Source organism: Perca fluviatilis, chromosome 23 (assembly GCF_010015445.1).
Source record: "Perca fluviatilis chromosome 23, GENO_Pfluv_1.0, whole genome shotgun sequence".
Lineage (NCBI taxonomy): Eukaryota > Metazoa > Chordata > Actinopteri > Perciformes > Percidae > Perca > Perca fluviatilis.
The window spans coordinates 27,840,307-27,862,519 of record NC_053134.1 but is presented as its reverse complement, the minus strand read 5'-3'; the positions used below and the strand labels follow the sequence as shown (position 1 = coordinate 27,862,519).

Here is a 22,213-nt window from a genome sequence, read left to right as displayed (position 1 = left end):
AACCAGTAGTGCACATTCTGCACTCAACCCATTCAACCTCTTTTTTCATTCAGACCATGGCAACGGCCAAACGCATAACTGTATTTGGCCTGTTTGACTTGTTTGACAGATAAAGACAGTGATGAAAAGTTATAAAACAGTCACTGCGTTTTGACAGACTTTGGAAATTATACACTTGGAACTAAAAACAGCTGAAAATGCAATAAATTGTTATCGTGGAAAGAAGCAGGATTAAATACCAGTTCATTATGATGACTGAATCATTTTAAAACTCCATGAAATTATTGTCTTTTGTCATATTTATTTATGCGGATATTTATCTCATAATAATGACTTGAATAATATTTATTTATTTATAATATTGACCACTCCTTTTCCAGTCACTCAGTATCGGTGACGATTTTATTGTGAAACCGGAAGTATTATTTTTGTTGTGGTTGGCGGAACATCACCGGCTATATTATCGCTGTATAGTTACGCCGCGTTGCACGTTGCTAGTTAGTTGCAATGTTGTAGCTATTAGCGCGATAGCCAATCCTTCGCTGGGAGGGGGACCCACCGAGTAGTTTGACAAACATACTGAGGGAATTCTCACTCACCATTCAACTGCTGGTCAACGGAAATCACTCACCCAAATAGTAACGTTAGCTAGCTGGTTGTCTTGTCATTCTCCTAACCAGCTAGCCTAGCCTAGCCCGGTAGCCTAGCCAGCTAGTTAGCAAGCTATCCAATAGCGTTCTACTGTCTACTCCCTCCGTGTGAACAGTCTCCTGCCCAGCTGGAGGACCATGGCGATGAGACAGACTCCGCTCACCTGCTCCGGTCACACCCGGCCTGTGGTGGACCTGGCCTTCAGTGGAATCACTCCCTATGGCTACTTTCTCATCAGCGCCTGCAAGGGTGAGACCAATGGACAGCCTGTTCACGTTCATGTCTCGCAAATAATGTTTTACTAAAGAATACTCGAAGTGGTTCTAAGACATAAATCCAGGGTGAATGCTGACTTAACTTGCATCCTGCCTGATTCGTAAAACACTTGAACTGTTAATATTGTTCTTAAATTGTTCATTTAAACCCTTGAATTAAAGTTTCTTCATGGAAGCTGCTGTTGCCACAATGCTAAATCAGACGTTATCAAAGTGAGGCAGTCTGGCTTGTTTAATAGACACCTGTCGACTGCTGTATCCACAGGTTTTGTCCTAAGATGCATTTGACCTTTGTATCCTCCCTGCTTTTCTTTTGTCAGATGGCAAGCCCATGTTGCGCCAGGGAGACACAGGGGACTGGATAGGAACGTTTCTGGGTCACAAAGGCGCTGTCTGGGGAGCCACTCTGAATACAGACGCCACCAAGGCAGCCACTGCTGCAGCTGACTTCACAGCGTGAGTGAAGAGTCCAGTCCAGACTGGACCTGCCTAGCTGTGTGTCTTTAACCTTGTGTTGTCCTTCGGGTCACAGGGACCCGTTGAGTTTATTTGACGTTTTGTATTGGCCTGGCGTTGAGCCTCATCTCTTCCTCTGGGGTCTCTCGGCAGTTGACATGAAATGAAAAAGGCCCCGGGACCCCGAAGCACAACGCCAGGCTAACACAAAATGTAAATGAACTAAACAAGTCCCTGTGACACAAAGGACAATACAAGGGTTAAGCAAGATGTCTAAAATAATCAAGTCATCTATATATATTTGTCCTGACTCCAGGGGCTTGTTTAGTGGGTTAGCCAGCAATCTTAGGGTTTCACTCAGGTTTGTCAGCATCACTAAGCTGGTTCATATTTTTTTTGGGGGGGGGGGGCATTTCTGCCTTTTATTTGATAGGAAAGCTGAGATATGAAAGAGGGGGGAAGACATGCAGGAAAACCTTCACAGGTCGGATTCAAACCCTGGACCTTCTGCGTCAAGGAATAAACCTCTGCATATGTGCGCCCGCTCTACGAACTTATCTAACCGGCCACAAGCTGGTTCACTTTTAACTGGGGATATCGCCATAGTAACCTGTGCTGCACAGATAACATGCTCTGGAGGTGATTTAACTTCAGAGCATTAAGATTAAAACACTTGGCGGCCTCTAGCTCATCCAGTAAGAGTGTTCTTGAGTCCTGCAGTGGTGCAGGGTTCGAATCCGACCTGCTGCCCTTTGCTGCGTGTCATTCCCCATCTCTCTCCCCCTTTCATATCTATCCACTGTCCAATAAAGGGAAAAGCCCCAAAAAATTATCAAAAAAAAAAAAGATTAAAACACTTAAGGTGGAGCGTGTCCAACCCCCCCCCCACCCTCCCCCCGCTTCCCTTTAATTACTTAATTTATTTATATATATTCTAATCTTCTTTATTCATTTTCTTTTTTTCTTTTTATGTTTTCACTGTATTTATTCCAATCTGTTTATTTACTTTTTCATTTCTAAATTGTGGCCTGATCAGATACTTCTTTATGTTACTATGTATTTTTATGCTGACTGTCTACGATAAATAAAAATAAGTTAAAAAAAAAACACTTAAGGTACACGTCCATATACGCGTTTTCACGGATGGGATTGCCCCGCTTCCCGACATTGCTCGCTAGTGGGCTTGCCACCCATTTCTCTTCACTGACCACTGACCAGCAAAGACAACAGGCTACACCCACCTACAACCGCAATGGCTGCGGCTGATTGGACGAACGCCTCACATGGGTCTGGCTGCTCCGGGATTTCAAAACCAATTATGCAAATGAGGATCAGGTGACTCGACGCCCGCTTCACTAAAGTCCCCGGGACACTACCAAAATGCATTGCACGGCTGCTTCCATAGAAATGAATGGGAACTGTGGAAATGACGCTGACAATGGACGCACACCATTACCCCTGTTTTCCACCAAGCATTGTGGGATGGGAGTCAAACATGCTCAGGTTTATTGGCAATCAAAAACCAATCCCAATCGTTTTGAGCGGCGCTAAGTGACTGAAAGGGCTGCGGTGCTGCTGCAAAATGGCCTCGGGAAGGAACTTGTTTTAGTGGAACATTCAAAAGTTTAAAATGTCTGTTCCGCTTCCTGCCCGGCTATTTGAACACATTGACTTGAATGGCTGTGATTGCTCTCGGGGGTCACGGCGCCTCCGGAGCGCAGCATAGACGCGTGCCTGCCGAAGAATAGAGGTTAAACAAACCCCGGAAGTCATCAATCCGCTCATTGGAAAAATGGAGTGGTCATGGATAACGTACTGAGTTTACAATAAAATGAAAGCATTAAAAATAAATTGAGACATTCTATACATTAGTAGTATCAATTATACTGAATCTAGGCCTGGGTGCGACTGCACCCCCAGCACTTGGTCCATCATTTCTGGTGTTATGTTATCTTAATTAACAGCTGTTCTTAAGAGACCAAAACTAACAACAATGAATTTGTCATGAAACATATATTGTCTGTGTAGCCACACACTGATATAGTAAATAATGATATGAAGAGTGTTTTGAGTCTTTCACAGGCTGTATCACAGGGTTGTGCAGTTACACTGATTTAAAGGAGAACTCTGGGCAATTTTTACGTTAATCTTGATCGCTATATGTATATGAGTACTGTCGATAGCAAAAAAACGAGCCAAATCGGTGCTAGCAACACGGAGCTGCTGCAGCTAATGCTGAGAGCTCCCACTCAGCTAAAACGGCAGTTATGGGGGGCATAAGATAAAGAGTGTCTTTGTGCCTCTTAACAGACACAAAATGCAATTAAAATGTCTGTGCAACACGAACAGGGCCCTTACATGACAACAAGATGCGTTTAGCAACTTAGCCATTGCTTAAATTCACCTACCCTCTTAGCTGCTAGCTGCCGTCTGGGATGAGTGAGTGTGTTCAGCCAGGCTCCGGTAATAATCATCACGCAGCAGTTCCATGTGTATTGTAGCATATATATCCATTTTGTGTGCTGTCGTTGGTGAATATGAGTCTCTGCAGTGGCGAATTGTGTGGTAGTTTCCTTAGCCAGGCTAGCAGCCCCGACTGGGCATCCTTCTACTTCCTCCCCGCCTCCCTTGCCTGCCGCTGCCGACAACAATCCACAGGCGCCCGCTGGTCTGGTGGATGTCCTCCAGAGGACAGTTCATGCTTTCACGGCGAAATTTTGAAGTTTATTCCCCCCTCAAAAATAGGTAATTGAGCACTGTAGTGGTTATGATCATATCAGAGACTATGTAACTACATGGAAACAGACCAAATGATGCCTGTTTCTTGTAAAGTAACTAGCATTACAGAAGGCTGTAGCCTTGCGCTGAAGCCCCGTGGGAATTCAGTTGTAGCAGGAAAAGGTAAACAACGGAGCGTAGTGTGTGAAGAGTGAAGAGCGGAGGTGTTCACAAGGGAAGAAGCTTGGAGTAACGTAACTATGGAGCTAGAGCTAGCCTTCAGTAACGCTATGCGTAATAGTATTACAAGAAACAGGCATCATTTGGTCTGTTTCCATGTAGTTACATAGTCACTGATATGATCACTTCAGTGCTCAATTACCTATTTTTGAGGGGGGAATAAACTTCGTAGCCGCGTGAAAGCATGAACTGTCCTCTGGAGGACATCCACCAGACCACGGGCGGCCTGTGGATTGTTCGGCAGCGCAGGCAAGGGAGGCGGGGAGGAAGTAGAAGGATGCCCGGTCGGGGCTGCTAGCCTGGCTAGCAAAGGGAAACTACCACACAATTCGCCACTGCAGGGACTCATATTCACCCAACGCACACACAAAATGGATATATATGCTACAATACACATGGAACTGCTGCGTGATGATTTACGCGAGCCTGGCTGAACACACTCACTCATCCCAGACGGCAGCTAGCTAGCTAAGAGGTATAGGTGAATTTAAGCAATGGCTAAGTTGCTACACATCTTGTTGTCATGTAAGGGCCCTGTGCGTGTTGCAGAGCCATTTTAATTGCATTTTGTGTCTGTTAAGAGGCACAAAGGCACTCTTTTTTGCTCCCCATAACTGCCGTTTTAGCTGAGTGGGAGCTCTCGGCATTAGCTGCAGCAGCTCCGTGTTGCTAGCACCGATTTGGCTCGTTTTTTTTTGCTATCGACAGTACTCTTATACATATAGCGATCAAGATTAACGTAAAAATTGCCCGGAGTTCTCCTTTAAATCACTGAACGAACCTAAATATTATTGCTGGAGCTACATGAACTTATACAATTCAAGAAGATGTACCTCTGTGCTTTTCAGAAAGGTGTGGGATGCAGTGAGTGGAGACGAGGTCCTCACACTGGCACACAAACACATCGTCAAGACTGTCACCTTTACTCAGGTCAGTGGTGTCTCTGGACATTAGCTATTTAAATAACATGTTTATGAATCTTAATTGTTTCTGTACATATCCTGTATGCATTAATGTGGATGGGATGATTTTTGGGATATTTCTGAAACCGCCAATGAATATACTTCTGCCTCTCGTCTCAGGACAGCAACTGTCTGCTGACTGCAGGAAATGACAAGCTGCTGCGCATCTACGATCTCAGCAACCCTGAAGCAGGTAAGCGACTGTATCAAAGAGAGAACCTGCTTGTTTGTACATGTAGGATTTGATTTATTTGGTGTGGTTCAAAATGTGCCTTCTTTGTGGATTTCTTCACCATTTGCTGTAGATTCTGCTCTGGTCAATGCAAACCGGCTCCCTACTGGAGACAGATTAAATTTAAAATCAGTAGCATGGGAAAGTCTTTGTAGCTCTGGGTAGTAGGAATATTAGGAGAATAGCCCCAGATTTATCCCAGTCAAACCATGATATATTTGTTTCTTTTTTTGTCTTCTAATGTAGTTGATTTCTTTTTTTTTTTTTTTTTTTTTTTTACTTTGCATATTTACGTCTTTTAGCACCTCTGGAGATTGCAGGTCACACCTCAGCCATAAAAAAAGCCTTGTGGTGTAACAACGACAAGCAGATCCTCTCTGCTGCCGATGACAAAACCATACGGTCAGTGAAGTGGCTTTCTCGTGGTTTACCTTTTTGTTTGTGTGTCAATGTCCTATCTTATCGTACCTCTTATCTTTTGCACCCCACACTCTAGAATAATTACCACTTATATACTATTGATATTTATTTACATATCTATATATTTGACTTATGTCCTCTCTGCACCTTATCTATTTATCACAGCTTTGCACAGCTCTTTACTGTGCAATGCATTCCCACTGTATTTGTATTTGTATCCCTCCTCTAAAAAGTGCATTTGTATCATATTGTATTGTACTCAGGGTGTCCGCGGGGTTTTAAAAAGTATTAAAAGGTAGTAAATCAAATTAGTAAAAATTAAGGCCATTAAAAGGTAGTAAATGGTATTAATCGCCATTTTACGAGGTATTAATTTTTTGAATGACTTTTTTTGCAAACTATGAGTTGTCAAGTTGTTTTATTATGTCTATTTAAGTTAATCTTGTAAAGTTTGTTTGATATTATATCCTATCCCGCATCGGGTGATAGCCTATTTTAGCCCGACAATCCAGACCCACATCAAGGTGTAGGGTTCACACCATTGACAGGGCTCAATCCGAGGGGCGGGATAAACGGTTGTCTTTCAAATTCCCTCTGCACGCTACAACCAGGCAGAGCAACGAAGAAGATAGCGGAGCTAGTTGATAGATTAAACTTTTGCGTATTGGTTCGGCAAAACTCTGAACACATCTTCCTTTTTTAAGAATGAATTCTGTGCCGTTCTTTTCTCAAAGAAAAGTTGAACTCCAAGTCTTCCAGAGTCGCGGCCAAAACCGACTCCAAAGACCACTGTTAGCCAGCAGCAGCAGCTCTGCTTTGTTTTCAAGTTGTTTGTATCCCACAAACATGAACCGAGATCCTGAGTGGTGCATCACACAGAGGAAGAGTATAGTGCAAACGTTCCTCCAGGGCAAGCAGGTGGCATCTCAGCTGGTAAGAAAATATTGTATAGGGACAGTAGAAGTGGATCGGTTATTCAGATTGATTAATGACATGTGTTAGCGGTCTCAGTGTGCAAGGTGGTTTTGTGCATTCTCGTAACCGTGTGGAAGTGTCATTGCTTTTACGTAAATAATTTATTTGAACAAGTTCTGAAAAGCTCTACTATCTACTCCTAGCTCTCGATGTAGATGCTGTGATGGTTGACAGTGTTTCCTCTAGAATTGTTTTCTGCAGCGGGGGTGGGGGTGTTGAACGTCAAAAAGTAACGTTACTTGAAAACAACGTACTTAGATTCTTTTTAGCATCTCACATTAGCTAGCTACATTTTCAGTCACTATGGCCACTAGTACTACGTTCAGAAACATTGATTGTGCCAAAATATGAACAATAACGTCTCTGTCAATGGGCTTATCTGCTAATGTTAGCTACCGACCGTTAGCTTAACCATCCAGCAAATAGACGGTGCCGTTACCTGAAACCGGTGATTAACGTCACCGCTCATTTTACACAGTTTAACAACAAAACAGAACGCTGAGTGAACATTACTAGCTAGCTACGTTTTTCATGTTGGTTTTGAGCAACCCTCGTGGGGAAGAAAAAGCAATTCAGTTGAAGCACTTAGCATGAGATCTCAGGTTCACTTAGTTTCAAATGGTTAGAATGACATGCATGTCTGTATGTATGTCTGTCTGTTTTCTTGTATTTCACTTGCCTCATGGAATATTTTCTATGTGTACTCATTTGCGTGTCTGTACATACAGAAGAAGGTTCACTTAGTTTGAAGTGGTTATAATGGCATCAGTGAATGCATGTTTCTTTGAACTGCTTTAATTTATCATTTTATTTCATCTATTAATTTTATTCTAAAGGTGAAATGAATGCAAGATGGGTTAGGGTTGCAAGATGTATCCAAAGTCAGTGAGTCTAATCTATTCTGTTGACTTTCCCTATCTGCGTTGTTCTATTGGCCTAGAGGGTGTACTTTTTATAAATCTCAAACTCTGTTTAATGGTTAGAAAACGTGTTGCCGTATTAACCTGCAACTCACTGGCGTGTTGGTTTTAAAAAATATTGAGAAGGTATTAAAAATGGTATTAAAAGGTATTGAATTTGTCTCTAGGATTTCTGTATATACCCTGTGTACTGTATTAATAGTATTGTGTTGTGACTGTTTTCAAGGTTCCTGGCTGTGATGACACCTTAATTTCCCCGCTAGGGATTAATAAAGTCATCTTATCTATCTATCTTATGCGACAAACTTCAAATCATCCTTCTGTGTGCCTAGGCTGTGGGACAGGAGCTCCATGGAGGAGGTGAAGACGCTAACGTTCGACACGTCAGTGAGCAGCATGGAGTATGTGGCGGATGGAGAGATACTTGTGATCACATACGGAAAGACAATCGCTTTCTACAACGCTCTGAGGTACGCTGTACTCACACCATATACAACCTGGAATCTAACATGTCCACACTAATGGGAGTAACGTTTTAAATGTCAATTGCAGGGTGGGAAATTAACTTTTTTGCCCACTAGCCAAAGTGGCTGGTGGATGCCCAATTTTACCAGCCACTTAAATTTTTTACCAGCGTCTTTTTCCGGAATTCAAATTTATAAAAGAAAGTGCACTATATACTTTATACTTTTAATTGCTTTATTAAATTACTTATTATTAATACATATTTTATTAATATAAATTTATTTATTATGTGTCAGTAGCTTGTTGATCTTTACATTGTTAGTTAATTTCCTATCCTGGCCTGAGACACACATTCATACGGTTTGATAAAGGACTTATTGGACTTAAACTTATCATTGATCTTGCAATAACAAGTGTAGCTGTCCTCAATTTAGGTCATCCTGTACGTCTCATCTCTGTGTTTGTGTGTGTGTGTGTGTGTCTCGTCAGTCGCGGGGTAGAACTGAGCAGCAGAGAGCCGACAGGATTAAAACGGCAGCAGCTCCTTAAACATCGTTAGTCTACATTGACGTTAAAATGTCTACAGGTTGGCAGGACGGTCTGAAATGTTTTGAACGGTCTTTCGCTGTACGTTTGTCAATGCGCCACTTGTTCGAGAAGTACCTCCTCTTTTTCTTTACTTGGCTCTCAACAGTTTGTACAGCCATAGCTACGGCTGACTCCGCGGCGGGCCTCTTAACACCGGGGACATGTCGCCACATTTTTTAACAGATCATTTTCCTTTTGTCTGTACCTCAGCTAGCTAGCTACATGTGTCACGGACTCACGGACTAGCGCTGAAAACTAGCTACTCGACTATGCGTGGTCAAAGCCCCGGCTGTGAACGGTTTCATTTCCTGTAAGTTCTTCACAATAAAAGTCCTCCGTTATTTTGGTATTTGAATGTTTTTATTATGAAGCAGCAAAATCTGGACATTTTGGGGATTCATTAGCAGTAACATAACGCGATGCATTGTTACTTAACAACAGCATTCTTTGACAAAAACTGTCCAATCCGTTACAAGGAATGTTTTAACAATCCACCCTAATTGCTAATTTCCCACCCTGGTCAATTGGGAATATGTTTTTGTTTTAAACCGCATAACTTTTTGCTACGTTTACACTTCTCTGGTTTCCGAGCACCTAAAAACTGAGACATTTTAACGTTTAAAATGTAACGCTTTCATTCAACGGCATTTGAAAACGAAAACTTATTAGTGTGGACTTGGTCTTAGTCAACAATTACAGCCAAGTAAAGTGGGTTGAGTTGTTAAATCAATAGACCATAGACATTACACGAGTCATTTCTGGGCTCCTACATGGAGACAATTTTTCATATAACTATTTTATACTCTTGCTGTTGTCTTACAACAAAAAGAAAGTGACCACACTTGTTTTTCATGACCAGCTTTGTTGAAATAAACATTACTGCTACATGGAAACAAGGGGAGGGAGAGAAAAAAGGATCCACAGAAGAATCACGATTCTTCCAGAATATTTACAGAAAGAAATGGGCGAAACTGCATGAGCACCTGGCTTTTGCACACACACTCATTTTGTTCATCTTCAAAGGAGGCATGCGTTCAGAGACATTTAGGATTAAATAACTTGATAATTAGCCTCGCAAGATGAGGTATTAAGTGTATACCAGCCGACCAACACACAAACTTAACAAAACTTTCAAACCAACTCTGGTTGGGTGAAGAAAATATCTTGGTCCAGAGTTTGTTTCATTTTAAAAGCCTTGTGCTCCTACGGCTTTTTGGATAACAATGGGTTTCACTCATACTAGCACTGCAGCAGAGAGGCAAATTGTTAACAGCACAGCCCAGTGCTCCACTTTTCTCTCTTTATAAGATATTAACAAGTAATATTGGTCAGTAAATGGCATGCAGTTCCTTTTTTTTTTTTTTTTATAACTAATTGATATCACCATGAAACTTCCCCAGTTGATTTCTTACATTAAGACACCGATATTTTAGATATAAAATGTAACATAAATCAGACTATGAATGATAGCTGGGCAAACCCCTCTGGAAAAACCTTCAGAAGATAAATAGGTGTGAAACTGTGTAAAAAGTGTAGTTTATGTAAGTGCTACTGAAGTGGAGATTTCTGGCTCAGTCTGAGAAAAACCCATTTTGAGAAAATGGCCTTTAAAGATATGGATTATAAAATATCAGACATTTTGCAAGACATTACTGGTAAATGGGGTATTTTAATTAATATCAACATGAAACTTCCCCAGTTAATTACTTACATTAAGACATATATTTTTGTATTACAATTTTACAAGTTTAAATATGCAAATGAGGCATTATCTAATGCTAATTTTTAGTGAATTTAGGAGAAATTTGCAGGTGCAAATGGAGAAAGTGTAGTAAAATACAGGCCTAAATGTGTATTTTGGATGTTTTTGGATAGTCTGAAAGAAGACATGCTACAGAAGCAAAAAAAAGCCCAAAAACTCAAAATTTGAAAAATTATTGTTTTGCCTGAGTTATTCCCCCCCCCCCCCTTAGATTTTAGAAAGGGAAAAAAAAAAGGAAAAAACCTGCACAATCACTTTAAAAAAATGAATTCGAAACATTGGTCAGACAGACCAGTTTGCTGAACTGGTGATTTTATATTGTAATCCAGTAGACTAGGGACACGAGTGAACTGTGTGGTGCACTGTGCCCCCTTGTGTTTATTCAGTTGAGAATTGATTTTGAATTGAATCGTGAGATTCTAAAAGATTTTCACCCCGAATGGAAACATTTAGCCAAATCTGTTATGGTTGACAATCAAACACTAAAGCATTTTTTTTTTCATCCGCGCTACAACATGAGACTGGTGTTTTAAAATGTATACATTCTGGAATGCTTTTATGAACAGGTTTAATTTGTATGCGTTATTGTAAATTTATTGGGGCACCTGGGTAGTAGGGGGTGGGAATCTCTTGGCACCTTTTGATTCGATTCCGATTCAGAGACCAACGATTCGATTCTAAACCGATTATCGATGCAACAATTTTTTTATATACATCTCCATGTGTGATTTTTAAAAATGTATACATATAAATCTAAGTTTGCTAATCACTTCTTAGACAAAGCTTAGACATATACAGTATTTGTCACACACAAGTTTTAATTAAATTTTTTGTCTGAGGTTTTTATGTGTAGTCATTCCATGCTTAAGCCTTAAACATGCTTCACCTTCTCTCCCAGTAATCTTCCATGTCAGAGGCTCAGTCATGTTTAAAGGGGGATAATTGGCTTCTTAGAACATGAAGGTGTCAGATGTAAATGTGATAAAGTAGATGAACAGCCTATATGTGTTTTAGTCTTATTAGATCATGTGTACATATACAAAATTTTATTATTTTCCCCTTTGTTTGTTTTTCTGCACTCTTGCCTAAACTCTTAAGTTGTTGTCCCTTATCCCATCCTCTTTCAGTCACTCTGTTTTCTGATTTGTACTGGAGAAAAAAAATTTAAATAGATTATTAACTTATCTGAATCGAAAATCTAATTGTTCTAGAGAGAATCGCGATGCATCTAAAAATCAATTATTTTTCCCAACCCTACTGGGTAGCTCACCTGGTAGAGTGCACATCCATACGTATATAGAGGTTTACTTCTCGACGCATTGGCCGGAGGTTCGACTCTGACCTGCGGCCCTTTGCAGCATGTCACTCCCCCTTTCTCTCCCCTTTCATGTCTTCAACTGTCCTATAGAAATAAAAGCCTGAAATGTCCAGAAAAATAATCTTAAAAAAAAGCCTAAGTAGGGAAGGACAAATGGGAGACAAATGTATTACATTTATTCACAGGTGCATGGTGCGGTAAGGGACACCTTCCCAAACCATACGTTGGCAAAGATATTGATGTTGTAGACACGCAGCTTCTTGAGTGACTTCAAGTAAGTACAACATTAGAATGATTTTTTTAAATATATTTCAGCCTGGACCTGATAAAGACAGTGGAGGCCCCGGCCCCTATCAACTCAGCCTCCCTCCACCCAGAGAAAGACTTCTTTGTTGCCGGTGGAGAGGACTTCAAGCTCTACAAATTTGACTACAGCACTAAAGAGGAGCTGGGTGAGGAGCAGAGATTTTTATATAATTTTAGCGATGTTTTACCTGTGTAAGGTAATGGATCCAGTGTTGAAGGTAGTTCATTGTCCATTTTGTGAAAAACTGATTTGTACAATACACAATTTACAAAAAAAGCTAATTCTAAAAAATTGCAAGTTTTACAATTTGATTCTGTGACTGATCATATAAACTTAAAACAAAAATTAATTTAAGGGATAAAAGAGGATGTTTAAATGTTAAGCTGTTTCTTGTCATAGTAGCTAGGAGAAACTACAAAAAGTCACATATTTACCACTTACGTCCTTGTTGTCCCTCCTGTCTGCAGAGTCCTATAAGGGTCACTTTGGTCCAGTGCACTGTGTTCGTTTCAGTCCAGATGGCGAGCTGTATGCCAGCGGCTCTGAGGATGGCACGCTCCGACTGTGGCAGACGGCTGTGGGGAAAACCTATGGCCTGTGGAAGTGTGTCCTTCCTGGTAAAAATACAACTTTGGGCAGTCATTGATACAGTCAGATGTAGAACTAGCTACATGACATTGAGTGCAAAGTCTTATCTTTTCAGCAAAGGGCAACCACCAATGCTAAATGTGTGAAAATTGTCTGTAAATGCATATTACGAAGTATCTATGATTTTTCTAATTCTACTTTTTTTCGTCCTGCCTTACTACTCAGAATGAAGTTTTAGTATGATTGTTCTAATTCTATTTATATTGTCTTGGCTTACTCCTCAGAGGACCTGGGTGCCGAGAACTCTGAACAGATGTACACGTCGGCCCCTGAGATCAAAGCATGAGGAGAAAGCAGTGCTGTTTGGAAATAGGATGAGAAGAGAAAAGAATTGCAAAGGAAACGAGCAGAGTAGTGTTCCAGCGTTCTATCTGGCCCCAGCAAGGAGCAGAGTCCAGAGCACCGCCATCCATCAGGAACTGATGTGGATATTATGACTGCCTTGTCTGTCATGGACTAACACAACAACAACAACAACAACAACAACAACAACACACAGTATGCAGTCACATGGGCTGTAGAGTAAAGCAGTAGACCTGTGAGTGTCGGCTCATCGCTGCCTGCTTTCCCTCTGATTAGCCCAATTCTGTCTGCTTAAACTTGTTTTAAAGCTTTTTGAAACCCAACCCCCCCTCAATCACATTATGCTAAAAGATATGTTATGAGCTGGACCAAGGCTCTTGTTTTCAGTTCACATTTACAAGAATATTATTAGTAGTTGCACAGTTTGTGCTAAAGAAAAGTGCTTTCATTTCTTTAAACATTGCTTTGAGTATCTGCTGCTTTTGTACTTGTTGAGTATATAAAGTCAAGTGTCCAAATACAAGAAAATATTGTTTTGTGTCAAAGCAGGCAAGAGAAGAAATGCCACTGGGTTTTTAGTTTTCATTTTGGTTTCTGTCATTTTTGTTTTTTTCATCTTGGTTTCAGTCTTCATTTGTGTCCAGTGATGAAATAAATAAAGGCATTACTGTTTTATTTCAAAGTAATGCACAAAGAGCAAACTGGGTTTGGTGTTGATTTTTTGGTATGGGGATGAAAAGGGTCACGTGGTTATTTTATATTGCAAATTTGTTAGGTACAAGCGAGCACTTTCACACTAGGAAAACTAACAATTTAAAATAACTAAATATAAAGAGATAAATACTGTCTTGTGCTATCAAATGTTATCAATAATTAATTTTCATATAACGTGCTATCAAAACGGTGATAGAACCATGGATGTAATAAGAACGTGTGTCAAATACTCGTGACGTGCGGTTCGTTTTAAATAGTTGTATGTTTGTTCCACCAATGGGCAAGAGCTTCTAAACGCATCTGACCAATAGGAGCCGGTCTCTACAGGCAGTCACCTCCCTTTGAAACTTCCGGCCCGGGTCGTCCCCATGAAATTAGGGTCGATGCTACATCGCACCCGATACACGTGTAGACGTCAACACTTGGCTTCCTTTTCCATCATTGTATCCGAAGACTGACTTCTTAATCAAAAACCACACACATGGACATGTATCAGCAGCAATGTGATTCGAAATTTGGAGGCGAAATGAACAACATCGGCAACCAAGATTTCGCTGACGTAACGTTGGCTGACTGTTACGGAGTATAGCAGTAAATCACCAAACAAGGCTTCTAAACCAAAAACTACACAATTGAACACGTCCCATGCATGGATGTATTAGCTAGGTGAACCCATGTTGATGTTGACGCCTGCGCAGTATGCTCGTGTTGACGTCGACACGTGTATCGGGTGCGATCTAGCATTTTCTCCCTGGTGCAGATTTCACCCAAAGCAGCAATTCAACAAGAACCACTTTCATTTCTTCATTCTTCTGAGAGGAGGAGGAAGAGAGAGCAACGACAAGTCATATTCATTTTCCTTTTAGTTCCTTCTTATTTCTTTGACATATGCTTCTGTTCTTACCTCCTTAGCTAATATTTGTTTTGCGAATTAAATCCAGTAAGAGGCGCTGGTTAGCCGTTCCGCTCAGACCAAACCTCTCCATTTATCCCACTTTTCCCCTCTGTGTTAGCTAGCTAGCTAACTTACTCTCCCTCCATCCATCCGCACGCCGACATGCCGGAGTACCTGGACGACCCGTCTGTTCTCACCAAGGACAAGCTGAAGAGCGAGCTGCTGGCCCACAACGTAGAACTTCCGAGTGGCAACCCGACCAAAGACGTGTATGTGCAGCTTTATCTGAAGAACCTGACCGCTAACAACAAGAAACATGTCACGGCCACGACTCTGGACGCCTTTTCCAGCGACGAGGAGCTGCCGCCGCCCGTAGTCTCCAGCAGAAGTCGCTCCTCCGGCAGAGTAAGTTTTGTTATTCCTTTCTGAATTAATTTTAAATTCAATTTAACGTTGCCAAGCTTACACAGCACCAAGGAAAATAGACCTTTCAATTTTAGCACCTAAAGTAAAGTAGTCTATACCTGTCCAAAACAAATGGCTATCGAAAGTTAGCAGAAGCTTTACACTTCTTAGAGTCGTTGACCATACGTATATGAGACGTAAACCTCAAACTAATCAACTATTATTTTCAGTATAAAATGTACATCTGCTTTGACAAAAGACTCCCTTCATATTTTTGCCAGGGGTCCCCACCCAAAAAAGACTTGTCTTGCTTTTACCACAGCCAAGGATAGAAACATTCTTCAGTTGCCACCATCATCCTCAAATACTTTATTTGGAAATTGGCCTGTTGTATTCTCTTTATGTTTACTTGATCCCAGTTTGGGAAGCATAGCTTTAACAAAAAACAAAAGCCCCATGAATCTGTGGCCAACCTTTTATGATGGAAACCGGTTGTTGTTGTTGTCAGTCGTTATTATATGTGAGATTTGAGGTGCAGACCGTTAAAGCGCAGATAAAGAAGTTGATAGGTGTTTGTTCTGTTTGAATGAAACCTGTTTCTTTTGGAGAGGAGTGTTGAGATTGCTTTGCTCTCAACTGTAAGGTTTTTGTTTTGGGGTGTAGGGTCTCAGTTTCTTTGCATTCCTCTGTTGTTTTAATACTGATTATCCCACTCCAGCCAGCGACTGACTGCATTCTTCAGAACCTTTACACTGGAATGAAAGATTTTCTTCTGAGAAATACCTTCTGAGGCTGACTTTTTTTTAAGTCATTGAACCCAGAAGTTGATTGATTGCATGTTAAACTCTCTCGTATAATTTCAGACCTGTGTACAAAGGATTTAAAAAAAATTATACAGTAGAGGGAAAATGCAGATGGCAGCTAAGAACAGTTTTTTGTTAATTGAGTTTATTTTAGTTTATATTTTTCAAATTCAAGGAATGATAGTGGGTCATCACAGCACAGGTTACCAATTCCCCAAAGTTAGGGCTTGGTACATACCCTCAATATTTGTACTGACCGAAATGTGTCTGTAGTAAAAAGTATCAAAAAACGCCATGACATATTTGAGAACTTTGCCTCTTTTGTTGTGATTATTTCTATATATGTTTCTGCAATCATTTGTGTATATTATAAAAAGTAAAGGAGAGCTTACACAGCCTTGAGGTTAGAGCTGGGCAATATATTGATATCGTGATATGAGACTAGATATCGTCTTAGATTTTGGATATTGTAATATCATAATATGGCATAAGTGTTGTCTTTTTGCTGGTTTTATAGGCTGCATTACAGTAAAATGTCATTTTCTGAACTTACCAGACTGTTGTAACTGTTCTATTATTTGCTTTTTCCCCACTTAGACATTATGTCCACATTAATGATGATTATTTATCAAAAATCTCATTGTGTAAATATTTTGTGAAAGCACCAATAGTCAACACTACAATATCGTTGCGGTATCAATATCGAGGTATTTGGTCAAAAATATCGTGATATTTGATTTTCTCCATATTGCCCAGCTCTACTTGAGGTGCACCTGTACTTATGTTCAGAGTATCAGAAGAGTAGAGTTGACTCTTACCTGCTGCTTCCTGTCTGTCAGAAAAGAACCATACCATCTAATAATGAAGGGGTTCATTTGGACAAACAGCTTTTTTATGTTCACGGGATTAACATGTCCAATTCCTTACTGAACTCAAACAGTATCCTGACTAGGGCTGTCCCAAACATAATTTTTTAAAAGATTAATCTAGCAATAATTTTTTTCGATTTAGTTGACTAATCTAACGAAAGACTTTCCGATTAATCTAATGATTCATTTTTCAATTAGCGATTATTTTCCCATTGCTCAATTAACAATTTACACAAAACAAATTTCAATAAGGTTCAAATCTCTATTTATTAAAATAGTTTAACACAGCATTGTTAAGTAAAATTAATTTGTAGTGCGACCTGACATTATAAAGGACTCGTGAGATATCTGAAACAATCTGGCCTTGTTGCGCAATTATCGAAGACAGTGCTACAGATGTGGGAGACAGGATTTTAGCTAGGGTTGTGCAATTAATTGAATTTCAATTTCGATTTTGGCTCCCAACGATCACCAAAATAGTATAATCGAGAAAAAATGATTATTTTGCCATGTTCTGTTTTCGAAGAACACTCTCACTACTCTAATAAGGGCGCTGACACACCAGGCACCTGACACTTATTTTGTCTTGTGTTCTGAATGACACGCGCATGCGCACATCCGCACGCGCCCCTCCCGAAGCCAGTCAGGGAGGCAAGTCGTCTGCATATCATCCGCTGGAATTTAAAAACTCAGCGCGAGTAAAGATGGCAGTAGCGTTTGGTGAACAAAAAAAGGCAAAAACAACATGAGAAAACATAGTAATGTTCCCTCAGCATTTAGTCTAGTTGTTAAACTGTGTGTAAATGAGCAGGGACGTTAAATCACCTGTTTCACGTAACGTTACTCTAAGGTACCGTCTATGTGCTGGATTTTTCCTAAGGTTAGCTAGCAAATAAGTCCACTGATTATTGTTGATATTTTGGCCCAATGTTTAGTAATGCCAGTAGTAGTGGTCATAGTGAGTGGACATGTGATGTGAGATGCACATTGTGTTATGTGTGTGAAACATTAGCTGTGTAATGTTATGTGTGATATCTGTAAAGCTGAACCGACTCACCGTAGTAAAACTGATTTTATTCTGATCCAAAGACTCTTTCTGTGAGATAAAGGACACTAACAGATTAGACCCTGGACACTATCAATTATATCCAAATGTTAATGAGTAATCATGTTAAATAATTATGATTTCAATATTGACCAAAATAGTCGTGATTATTATTTTTTCCATAATCGAGCAGCCCTAATTTTAGCCCAGTTTACCTCCCACTCCAGTCAGTGCAGGACATCTACCCAGAGCTACGGGAGAAGCTGGAGACGCATAGCTTTCTCCCCACCCAATTAGGCTAATAAAGTAATGATTAAAAAAACACAAATGCTTGATCAAGGGCCCGGTCCGGCCCGAGGATAGTGGCGGGCATATCGGCCCGACCTGGCCAGTGGGCCAAGTTCAGGCTCGGGCAGAGAATCTAAACTCTACTTGGGAGGGAAAGGGAGCAGAGCAAAAACGTGAGCAGAACTTAGGGTGTTCTCCTGACTCAGGGATCATTTTACAAAGTCTACAGACGTTGTTGTTGTTGGCATTAAGAGGAAAATACTCCCACACTTTAGAAGACCGTGGGCGAGCCTTTTTCTCAACGTTGTTGAATCCATACTGTTGCTGGAGGCATCCATGTTATTTTTAGATTTGTACGTGTGACACGTCGACGCAAATTATTTGTGTCGACTCATTTGCGTAATCGATTACGTTGACGAATCGTCCCAGCCCTAATCCTGACTGGCATCATTTTAAACTCCAACTAAAACAGTTTTCGAAGAGGGAGCAGTTATGTAGTCATGAATAATCTGGTGCTTCTTGTTTTTTTATTAGTCTGTGCCTTGTATTGTTTTGGCTGTATTTTCTTGTTGAGTTCTGAGTTTTGCGTTTTAATGCACGTACCTTTCTGTTGATTTTGTGTTTTGTATTGTCTCATAGGGCTGTGCAGTTGATCAAATTTTTATCGCAATTTCTATTTCGGCTCCAAACGCTCACAAAAACAATGTTATCGAGAAAAACAATAATTTTGCACATTACATTTTGCAAGTAAACTCTCATTTTGACTTGTGTGCTGAATGGAAAACAAGTTCAACGGGAAAAGTATTAAAGGGTAACTACTGTTTTTTTCAACCTGCATTTGCTAAACCCACCAGACTCCATGTAAATAAACAGTAATTAGTTGACACTAAAAGTATTGTTTTATTAAATGGAGTCTGGTGGGTTTAGGGTTAGTGACTTCAGAGCTGTTTCTGGTTAAACAGAAATCTCAAAGAGGTTTCAAAGGTCTATCTCTGAAGGGATCCTTTCCATAATGTTGTCAGACACTTAGAATATTAATCTGAGTCTAGCAGTGGCAAATCTAGCACTTTTGTGAAGGTAAATACAAGCTGGACAGTTGCCCTATTAACTTGCATTGTAGCTTGTTTCCGACTGGACCGATTTAAGATTGTTGTTCCCATCAGTCACTTAGACACAAAAACATAGGAAAATAGGGTCCAGGTTGAAATAGTTACCCTTTAATGGAACTTTCACAGTTCAAGGTGTTTTTCCTGTTGATTTGTTTACATGTTGCACTGTTTTTTAAGTTGAATAAATGCAACATCTTTCCAAAAGTCAATGAATAATTGTGTTAAATAATTGTTATTTTAATATCGACCAAAATAATTGTGATTTAGATTTTTTTTTTTTTTTAAACATGTTTTTCTATGGGGTGCCGACCCAGTGCTACTCTTGGCGTCGAGCACTGTTTGACATTGCTTAGGTTCGATTAACACTTTTGTTCCTACAAATAGTCTGGTCGCAAATTGCTAGCTGTTAGCTAGGGCTGTCCCAAACGATTAATCTAGCGATTATTTTTTTGATTAGTCGACTAATCTAACGATTAATTTTTCAATGAGCGATTATTTTCCCATTGCTCAATTATTAACAATTTACACAAAACAAATTTCAATAAGGTTCAAATCTCTATTTTTTTTTAAATTGTTTAACACTGCACTGTTCAAGTAAAATTAATTTTTAGTGCAACCTGAAGCCAGATGTAGGCTATCAATCCAACCACAAAATAAAGTCACTTTCAGGAGGAATACAAAAGTAAAAACTTAAAGTAAACAGAGCAAGTGCAAAAAGAGTAGTGTATGAGAGATTAAGCTGTATTTGCTTTTTTTAACTGTGGGTAAAAAAATTAATACGCTCTTGTTTAACATCAAAGCTCTTCTCCCTTTAATTTAACTTTAATTATTTGTATCTAAAGGCTGGTTAAGCACAGTAGGGAGGAGAAGTTGGACAGTTTTTTTTTGTCTCGTTCCAGTGATTGGTACATCTGGGTGATGGCGTTGGATATGCGTTAGCATGTTAGATGTATTTTCACATACCCAACAACTGCTGAACAACGCCGACACACAGTCCTCGTCTTATCCACCACTCTCTCGCCTGTAGCCTACTACTGGAACTGACCTGAAGACCAAAGTTTTCGAGGCGGGGACGACAAGAGACGAGAAGACGTGACACGGGAGACTCCAGACTGCAGCCATACAGTCTCAAAGTTTTGCCAAACTTGAGATCTTGGAGGCCGGCGGGGAACTCTTGTGGGTCGATACCACTCGCCATACTGGTCCTTTCATGCTGCTATCTCTAACTCACTCACTGGACCGTCGACCTGACAAAAACTGCATGTAGGCGGAGCATGAGGTGGAGGAGGTCGGCTAGCTTCAGAGCTAAGGCGGGGCTACAGATTAGGGGTCCCTAGAACCCACGTATCTAACAGTAGTTCCGCATTACATTAATTAATTTGCACACTGTTAGCAAATGATGCATGTACTCTGGCAATAATGGGAGACGCAACTATGTCATGGCAGGTGTATTGCTTAGTACACGGGATGCTAATTTAGAGGGTTTTTTCTGACCAATAGCTGACCTTCGTTAACCAATCATTAACCACCGTTGAAGTAGGGCTGCTCGATTATGGAAAAAATAATAATCACGATTATTTTGGTCAATATTGAAATCACGATTATTTAACACGATTACTCATTAACCTTTGGAAATAATGGATAGTGTCCAGGTTCTAATCTGTTGTGTCAAAGTGTCCTTTATCTCACAGAAAGAGTCTTTGGATCAGAATAAAATCTGTTTTACTACTGTGAGTCGGTTCAGCTTTACAGATATCACACATAACGTTACACAGCTAATGAACAGTTCCACAGACATAACACAGTGTGCATCTCACATCACATGTTCACTCACTATGACCACTACTACTGTCATTACGAAATTCAATTAATTGCACAGCCCTACGTTGAAGTGTGGTGCTATTTTGAGCCTTGTTAGTGGTACAAAATAGCTTTAGATTAGATTTACCCTCTGCCCCGAAAGCTAGCTTTAGGGGCTAATCACCAGTTTGCGCTAGCTTGTTTCAAGCTAGAGACACATTTGATTAGCATGAAAACATATCCCAGAGAATGGTCAACTCGGTACACATATGTTATTAACCCCTAGGTTAATTTTGCGCTGGAATTGTCCTTTAGCTGACAAGCAGGCAATGGAGTCCCAGTTCACCCATACTTTCCGCAGTCCGTATCTGCAGACAGCTGCAGTGCAGACTTGTACCGGTCGCGCAGGCACGATGTTTCGTGCATTGTCGTGGACACATGCAGCCACATTCCTGGAGTCTGTGTGACATGTATGTCTGAGTATGTCTCAACTTAACCACCTGCAAGGTTGTCAGCTGTGTGTCTGCATGGCATTATATACCCTTTTGTTCTTTAGCATGCAAAAACGTTTTATTTACATTTTTATTTTTGTTTCGATATTGTTTTTAACTGTTTAACTGGTAGAATTTATTAGTCAAATTTTGTTGTTGTTTGTTAAGGGTGCCGTAGGTAGGATTGCGAAGATCCAGGACTTAACATCGACAACTTCTCAGTCCCTCCCCCCTTTCCGCTAAAGCCCCAAACTGTCTCCTAAGCCCCTCCCCCCCCACAAGGGAGAATGAATGCGTGTGCATGAGCAGTGATTGACATGCAGTTAGACTCCCCACCCCCCTGGCCCTGATTGGTGCATCTGAACAGGGAGCAGTGGATTGCACTACAGGCTGTAGGTGGTGACAGAGGAGCCGGATTGTTTTTTTAAATTACCTGCTTTATGTAGGTCTACTCGAACAAAGGGTCAGTTTCAAGCAAATATGACAAAAAGTGAGTTCTATAAGTCTTACCTACTGCACTTTTAATGGTTAAAACGGTTAGTCATTAACATCTT

The 22,213-nt window shown here is 40.4% G+C and overlaps 3 protein-coding genes across 5 annotated transcripts in view; 2 read left to right on the top strand and 1 right to left on the bottom strand.

Moving 5' to 3' along the window:
* Positions 1 to 12,783, bottom strand: part of LOC120553234 (protein bicaudal D homolog 1-like) — a 109,662-nt gene extending 96,879 nt beyond the window's left edge. Inside the window, exon 1 of the mRNA XM_039791439.1 lies at positions 12,724 to 12,783. The gene's annotated coding sequence lies outside the window, so the exon portion shown is untranslated. The remainder of the gene's footprint in view (positions 1 to 12,723) is intronic.
* On the top strand, positions 434 to 13,941 carry LOC120553236 (serine/threonine kinase receptor associated protein). The gene is made up of 9 exons (XM_039791442.1): positions 434 to 900; positions 1,247 to 1,382; positions 5,189 to 5,270; positions 5,423 to 5,495; positions 5,837 to 5,936; positions 8,182 to 8,319; positions 12,298 to 12,434; positions 12,757 to 12,906; positions 13,162 to 13,941. The coding sequence occupies exons 1-9, from the start codon at positions 789 to 791 to the stop codon at positions 13,221 to 13,223; spliced, it is 990 nt and encodes a 329-aa protein (XP_039647376.1). The 5' UTR covers positions 434 to 788; the 3' UTR covers positions 13,224 to 13,941.
* A 415-nt stretch (positions 13,942 to 14,356) lies between these two features.
* The window catches only part of tmpoa (thymopoietin a), a 49,655-nt gene continuing 41,798 nt past the window's right edge, over positions 14,357 to 22,213 (top strand). The window contains exon 1 of one of the 3 annotated variants that reach the window (XM_039791020.1): positions 14,357 to 15,254. In XM_039791020.1, the coding sequence (XP_039646954.1) occupies positions 15,012 to 15,254 (243 nt within the window). In that variant the 5' untranslated portion in view covers positions 14,357 to 15,011. The remainder of the gene's footprint in view (positions 15,255 to 22,213) is intronic. The other 2 variants (XM_039791021.1, XM_039791022.1) reach the window with 2 other exon arrangements.

Bases quoted from the DNA above. Each gene is read 5' to 3' on its own strand.
- LOC120553236 (XM_039791442.1), top strand. From the start codon at position 789: ATGGCGATGAGACAGACTCCGCTCACCTGCTCCGGTCACACCCGGCCT. The intron at 1,383-5,188 runs GTGAGTGAAGAG...TGTGCTTTTCAG, and splicing joins GCTGCAGCTGACTTCACAGC to AAAGGTGTGGGATGCAGTGA. The intron at 12,907-13,161 runs GTAAAAATACAA...CTTACTCCTCAG, and splicing joins GTGGAAGTGTGTCCTTCCTG to AGGACCTGGGTGCCGAGAAC.